This window comes from Peromyscus maniculatus, chromosome 5 (assembly GCF_049852395.1).
Source record: "Peromyscus maniculatus bairdii isolate BWxNUB_F1_BW_parent chromosome 5, HU_Pman_BW_mat_3.1, whole genome shotgun sequence".
NCBI classification, from domain to species: Eukaryota; Metazoa; Chordata; class Mammalia; order Rodentia; family Cricetidae; genus Peromyscus; species Peromyscus maniculatus.
In genome coordinates, this window is record NC_134856.1 from 142,111,996 (window position 1) to 142,119,792 (window position 7,797).

At 42.8% G+C, this 7,797-nt stretch overlaps 1 protein-coding gene across 1 annotated transcript; it reads right to left on the reverse strand.

Moving 5' to 3' along the window:
• Nucleotides 1-1,695: 1,695 nt before the first annotated feature.
• On the reverse strand, nucleotides 1,696-5,386 carry LOC102920322 (procathepsin L-like). The gene is made up of 7 exons (XM_006981707.2): nucleotides 5,254-5,386; nucleotides 4,854-4,976; nucleotides 4,610-4,756; nucleotides 4,204-4,428; nucleotides 3,529-3,691; nucleotides 2,821-2,929; nucleotides 1,696-2,409 (listed from the first exon to the last, which is right to left on the reverse strand). The coding sequence occupies exons 1-7, from the start codon at nucleotides 5,377-5,379 to the stop codon at nucleotides 2,310-2,312; spliced, it is 993 nt and encodes a 330-aa protein (XP_006981769.1). The 5' UTR covers nucleotides 5,380-5,386; the 3' UTR covers nucleotides 1,696-2,309.
• Between the last annotated feature and the right edge of the window lie 2,411 nt (nucleotides 5,387-7,797).

A 7,797-nucleotide genomic window follows, 5' to 3' on the forward strand; every position in this document is an offset into this window, starting at 1 on the left:
CCAGGGCATGATCCCGAAACTCTCCCATAATCATAGAGGAAAGTCAGGGGACATCTTGTTTCCAGCCACTCGCTGTGACCAAACTGTTAAGGATTGAGTTAGGATTGGTGAGATTGGAGAAGTAAGACCTTTTGTTTGCTCCTGAGACTGGTATGGGTTGCTTGGTGTGGACAATAACTGAGGAATGGCAAATGCTTTTTGAATAAGCATACTGTCCTACCTGGAAACTCACTGTCGTCTTTCAGAAGTGAACCCACAAGCATCAGTATTATGTATCTCACATACTTAATGATTTTAAAAAGTAATGTTAAATATTTACCAGAGAACATTAAATACGGTTACATGTTTAGAGACATGGAAGGGGTTCAGCATTCACCCTTGAGTACAAAAGTAAAATCCTAGAACAACATGCATCACACAATATCATTAAAGGGCAAATAAAATTTAATGGCTTTATCTATGCAGCTGGTAAATGGTTGTGTGTTTATTCATAAAGAAAACAAAGAAGACTGGGCGGTGGTGGCACACACCTTTAATCCCAGCACTCAGGAGGCAGGTGGATCTCTATGAGTTCTAGGGCAGCCTGGTCTACATCCAGAGCTATTAAACAGAGAAACCCTGTCTTGAAAAAGAAAACTAAAAAAAAGAAAATAAAGCCGGGCGGTGGTGGCGCACGCCTTTAATCCCAGCACTCGGGAGGCAGAGGCAGGCGGATCTTTGTGAGTTCGAGGCCAGCCTGGGCTACCAAGTGAGTTCCAGGAAAGGCGCAAAGCTACACAGAGAAACCCTGTCTCGAAAAACAAAAAAAAACAAAAAAAAAAAAAAAAAAAAAAAGAAAAAGAAAATAAAGGAAAACGTGCGGGCAAACTATTAACAGTGACGTTGGCAGTGGGAGGAAGTGGGGCTGGATTGGAACTGCTAGCTTTTTTTTTTTTTTTTTTTTTGGTTTTTCTAGACAGAGTTTCTCTGTGTAGCTCTGTGCCTTTTCTGGAACTCACTTTGTATACCAGGCTGGCCTCGAACTCACAGAGATCGGCCTGGCTCTGCCTCCTGAGTGTAACTGCTAGCTTTTAATATTACATTATTTTTTGTTACTTAGTATTATTTTATTTGAAGTGTTCTAGTGAAAAATTTCTGTAAAATAAAACAAATAATAAACAAAGTCATCTAGTTCAATGCTTTCACAGGGCAGGGCAGAAAAACCTGCTTTCAACTTGGTCACCAGTCCAGCCCACTGACAACTTCTTCCAACCTCCCCCACCCAAGAATTAATTTAGTTAATTTAGAATTATTTTAGTTAATGCATCTCCACATATGCCTGTGTTTGGAAAGGGATTATATGTACAGAAAGAAACTCTTGTGCTCTGTCTGTAAAACATTGTGTATCTTGTTTAACATTCATTTTCCCTCTGAGGTAGGAGATAAATAACTCTCTGAAATTGTACTGTCCTCCCTTTAGACCCAACATTTTTCCCTATTCAAAGAAATTCAAAGAAATATATATGGTAAAAATTTTCAAACAATAAAAAGTGTAGACAAAATCACTGATTGAAGGAAAGTGATGACTTTGTTCAGATGTGTTCGAAATGGGTGTTAAGGCTCAGCCCACAGTGCCATCTTACTGCACAAAATGTGAATAATTTAAACTTTGAAAATTTGTGTGGATTAAAAAAATTGAAATGTAGCCGGGCGGTGGTGGCGCACGCCTTTAATCCCAGCACTCGGGAGGCAGAGGCAGGCGGATCTCTGTGAGTTCGAGGCCAGCCTGGTCTACCAAGTGAGTTTCAGGAAAGGCGCAAAGCTACACAGAGAAACCCTGTCTTGAAAAAAAAAAATTGAAATGTCAAGAATTTTCATTTAGATTTTTTATTATTCATTGCACCATGGTTGATGGTGAGTACATAAGTCTGGAAAGAACTCTGGTGAGGGCTGGAATACTGACCTCATGAATAAAAGAGCCATCCATTCTTCCCCTAGACACCACCATCGCCTTCTCTGTGTCTTCACACTGAACTGCATGTTGACTAGAGAAGCCATCACAACAAAGGCCCATCAGCCTTTTAAACATAGGTTTTATAAAGATTGTGTACATCTTATAAAAAACGAAAATTCAGAACTCATAAATACAAAGCTGCTTACAGCAACAGAGTGGCAGTCACATTTAACTGGAGTAAAATGTCCCAGTAGTCACATTAAATGGTGATCCTCAGAGACTCAGGTGTCATCCCCCCACAGCCGAGGCTGGTCCGTGAAGGGGGAAGCCCTCCTCTGCACATGCCATCCCCACTTCTTCCTTGTTTTCCAGCAGCTCATACAGTGGGGTAGATGGCATAGGAAGCAATTCCACAGTTGTTGTTCCGGTCTCGGGCCATCTTTATGTATCCCTTCATGCCCCAATATTCACCCCAGCTGGAAGAAGAGCAAAAACACCATTAGGTAGAAAGAACACAGTGCAGAAGCATCGTTACATTAACTCCTGATTGGAACACAGAGACAGAGGCCACACACACTTAATAGACAGGACCAGAAGGCAGAGGGTCAACTCTTGAATACCAACTGTTGCATCAAACAGGACTGTGAATCACAGCAGAAATAGGACAAGGCATCTCCCCACCCGCATTTGGCTCAGAACTAAAAATACAGTGGTTCAAATTCCATCTGAACACTCCCAAACCATGACGTCTTATCATCATAAGCACAACCTGGAACTTCTGTATCCAAAATATATGGGGTAAATTGCTGAAACTTGTACCCAAATACTGCCTGCACACAGTGCTTTCCTTTAGTGTTTCAAATGTAGATGTTTTTGGCTATTTGTACCTGTTCTTGACCAGCCAGTATTTCTTGCCATCTGATTCTTCACCATAGCCGACCACCAGGACAGCATGATCCAGTTTATTGCTGCTACAGTCTGCCTCATAATACATGCCTGGCAGGTAAAATCAAAGCTGATTGAGAGGTTCCAGTGACCCCACAGTGACTGCTGTCACCCACAATAATGGAAACATTTCTAATTTCAGTGCAATGACATACAGACAGGAGTGATTCTGAGTTAGCAAGGCTTGGGACACAAGCTCTTATGTAGCATAACAGAAATAAAGGTTAGCATAAATCCTTAGGGAAAACACTGGCTTGAATGGTTGTAAAAACCTCAACCTGCTTACAAAATATGTCAGTCCAAGGAAACTACATGAGATACAAAATACAGGAATCAAGAGGCACCCCTGAGACTGAACTACATACATGGACTATCTATTTAAAATCATAAAGATTCAGCAACTGCAGTAAATTCAATAAAATTAAGCCCCATAAAACACAATTTTGCTAATTAAAAAAAAACATGATACATGTTCATGGGATTGTGTTTAATTAGTGTAAAATAGAAACAATACATACATATTTCTCTTGTTGAATGTAACATCTATAGCTCAAAATATTTACATCAAATTTTATATACCAAAAAGTCATCAAATTCACTGGCTTTGGTGGAGGCACATTCCCCTGATTACTGGAAGGAAGCACACTTACCGCCCTTATAGAACCTGAAGGAATGGTGATGAGAATCAATTCCAACAGAGATGGGTCCCACAGTGGCCACAGCCTTCATGAGGACATCCTCACTAACTGGGATTTTCACAAAGCCTGTGGCATTAGCCGCAGAATACTTAGGATCATATCTGCAGGGTCCATTCTTTGAAAGAAAAATGTAAAAAAAAAAAAAAAAAGCCATGGTTATTGCTAACCACCTCCTTGAGAACATGAGTCAGAACTACACTCAGCTGAGTTGTCATCCACACAGGTGACCCAGAATTTGCTGCTGAGTATCTCCAAGTGTATATGCTTATAAAAACGTCACAGGACCTGAGAAGTTGGTAGATTTCAGTGGCTGGTATAAATTAGCCCATGTGTCTTCCATGATATGCCATGCATATTCCTATAGATAATAACTTTTCATCGTGGAGAAGTCTGTACTATTTGTGGAATGGTTTGCATGTACGCCATGTGAACAGAAGCAGGGAAAGCTACATGGAAATTATGGAATCCGACCAGAGTGCAAAGGCTGACACTTTAACCACAGCAATTAGGATTTAATAGGATGGATTCTACAATGGAAACAAATTCTGAGGACAGTAAATTAAATCTGCAATTATTCTGCTTTCTTAACCTGATCAAGAAAGACAACACCTTAGGATTTGTATTTACCCGCGCTTCATAGGGATAGAACACTCTGGTGTCCAGGCCTCTGTTTTCCTTCACATACTGGAAGGCAGGCTCCATCAAGCCACCGTCACAGCCACTGTTGCCGTATGACCAGGAGCAGTCCACTAGATTCTGTTCACTCAGAGGAATCAGTTTGCCTGTTTTCCGGAACATTTGTCCCTCTAGGGAACCAACAGCACTAAATGCCCAACAAGCTCCACAACTACCCTAGAAAAGAAAGAAAAAGCTGTCATTCACAAAATTAATACAGATGCTGACAGCAATTCACATGACACAATGATTTCACAAGTGGTAGTGAACTGCATGGTGCGCCATAGTCAGCAAGGCAGGGATGGCATTTCTTTCTTGACTTGGCTGTGGAGATAACTGAGAATGTGACATGTCCTACCTGTTCTTTCACAGGAGTCACATAGCCATGCTTTCTCCAATCCACAGACTTGGGGACATCACCCAGCAGAGGCTCCTGGAATACCTTCATCTCCTTGGCCTCCTGGCCTTGAAATCCAGTCATCAGTTCCTTGAATTCTGTATTGGTCTTCAAGAAAAAAGTAAACAAATCATTGCAAAGGGAGAGATGATGTACAGAGAACTGAAGAGAAGAAATCATGTTCTGTAATTCATGTCATACTCACCAAGTCACCAAAGGCATTCATCTCCAAACTGAAGCCATGCTTCCCCTTAGCATAGTCCTCATTGTGCAGCTCAATCATTTTCCTATTGTTCTCCCACACTGCTCTCTTCCGTCCTTCTTCATTCTGTAATAAATACAATGTGTATTCTACTTCAATCCTAACCCTAGTTCCCTCAGTGGACCTGCTTCTACAGATAGGGAGTACCAAAGGAGGCTGCACATCTCTGGAAGCCAAAATCCAGACCCCATACCAAGAGTTTGGTTTGCTATCAGTGCTCATAAAGCATGCCATATGGTCATGCCAGAGAGGAACTGGCTTTCACTCTATAAACTCTCTATAAACTCGCCACAGCAAAGACCATTGTCTCTGTATTGCTCTGAGTAGTTCTCAAGGTACCAACCATGCTGTATGTTTTCCCATGTCTTGTCTTCCACTCATGCCATTCAGTATCCAAACTGGGATCATGTGTTGGAGCAGCTGAGACCAGCCCCAAACAAAGAGTGGCCAGGAAGAAAATTGGAATCATGTTTTCAGAACCTAGAGAGGGTGAAGAAATGAGATTATTGTAGCAGGAATCTTAAAAGTTCTTATTAAAAAAATCAAACCCGAGGCGAGTTATTGGGGTCCATGCTGGTAGATCAGAGAGACAGAATAAGCCACAGCTATCTCACCTCGCCGGATCCTCAGCTGTTCTTGTCTCCTCGGACTGGATGCTTCTATGTCCTCATCCCAATGGCTCTCAGCTGAACTGCTGCTCCAAAGCCTGAAGCTTAACCAGCCACATGCTTAACCAGCCAAATGCCTCTAGTTTCTGGTCCTCATGCCTTATTTATCTTTCTACTTTCTACCACCACTCCCTGGGATTAAAGGCTGGCTTTCTGGGATTAAAGGCGTGTCACCATGCTTGGCTCTTTCCAATGTGGCCTTGAACTCACAGAGATCCAGAGGGATTTCTATCTCTGGAATGCTAGGATTAAAGGTGTGAGTGCCACCATTTTCTAGCCTTTGTATCTAGTGGCTGTCTGTTCTCTGACCCCAGATAAATTTATTAAGGTACACAATATTTTGGTGAACACAATACCACCACAGATTATGATCACAGAAATTCTTCAATAAACTCTTATTTCTACATAAGATATTAAGGCCACTGTGGTAGAATAAAAATATTTTATCCATCTTTCAATGATTGTCGACACAGCTAACAATGAGGCTGGCTTAAATCATACATGAACAAAAAAATTCCATGAGTCCAACAAAACGAAGAATAGCTGTCCAGGGCCCCAGGACTTTGAGTGTGTGTGCACTGTGCATTTAGCTCACCACAGGGCCTGCAGGCACCCAAGGTTCAGAAGGTTAAAGCAACAACTAACTCCTTAAGACATAGTTGGCCTACATTTTATTTCATTGATACTAAGGTCTCCTAAGCTAACCATAACTTAAGCACAATATATTCTCCTATTATATACAGAGAGATCTGCAAGACATGGGAGGGATCACAAGACATCATTTATTGGTGAGTACACACCAGGAGTAAGACTATGCCTTGACTCTTTCCTTTCTGAAATCTTTCCGGAATGCCTTCTCTAGAAAATCTTGGAAGGACAACAGTTAAGAATCTGTTTGCCCCACAACTGGGAAGAGCCTTCAGAATTCTCCTTCACTGTATCAGTGAGGAGGGCCCCATAGTTGAATACAGGATACATAGCTTAGCTGTCAATTTAGGGGAGAAACAAGGATATACTAATGCCAGATTTAAGCTTTATAAGGTTTTGCATGGGATACTCTAGAAAGAGCCTCCCTGACCTTTGTTTACATGAGAAGGATGATCTCTTTTGGCATAGGGAGTGATGGCCTCGGCAAATTATACAGAGGAAAACTGGCACTTCCTGTACTATGTAACCAGTGCCGGTCTACTAGGCTCTGTTCACCCAGAGAACAATTTTGCCTGATTTCACATTATTGAGATTTTGCACACACCTGGCCTCCTGAAAGGTCTGGTGACCTCCTGGGATCCCAATCCTTCCTATTCTGCATCCCCACACCAGGTCTGCTAAGGTTGAGTTGATACTCTAATTCCTGAGGGAGCTGCATGTTCCTGCATGGAGTCTCTCTAGGGCTTGCCTCCAGTGTCAGTTCTCAGTCTGCCTTAGGGGAGTGTTGGGGCTCACCTGCGATGTCCACAGCTGGGCAAGTGTTCTTCACAGTCTCAGGTCTTCAGAGGTTGCTGAGATCCCAGGCTCTGTCCCAGCTGCATGTGGATCCAGGCTTTAAATCCCAAATCTGTGGCTCCAGGACACTGTTCCTGCCCAGTTCCCCCTCCCTGCAATGGGCTGGGTGAGCAACTGGACAGAACCTCCAGGCTGTGGGACTGCAGGCACATACTGACATTGATTTCCACCCTGTCCTGGGGCATTGGGTGTGGGCTGCCATGGTGGACTGTGGGGAAGGGAGCAGTGGGTCCAGTGGGTCCCTACTCCAGGGAGCAGAGTGTGTGAGTCTAGGGACATTAGATGAGAAAGTCCTCTCACAGAGGTTTGGCACTTGACTCAGGATAGAAGGTTCTAGCTAACTCCGTGTGGATTTTCAACATAACTCTGCTCTTCTATTAGAAGTAGAGATTTTAATAAAATCATTGCCAGTGCTCTTCCATGAGTTGTTATATTCTAGCCCAGTGTTTCCCCTTTAATCCACAGCTAAGCTGGATCTGCTGGTGGTAACAGACTCTGGGCTCATTCTCCCCAGTGTCAGGGCAGATGACAACCAGGTTTCTAAGAGTCTTTAGGGGAAGGCAATCCCCAAAACAGGCAGGAGATGGTCAAAGCCAAACTAGGAATGAAGTGGGGTGAGGAGTATCCTGAGAATCAGGGCATTTGTAATTCATCTCATCCTGTCTGCTCTCTGGGGCCTTTCTTGTCTCACATCTGCAGCTACAACAAAAAATTGT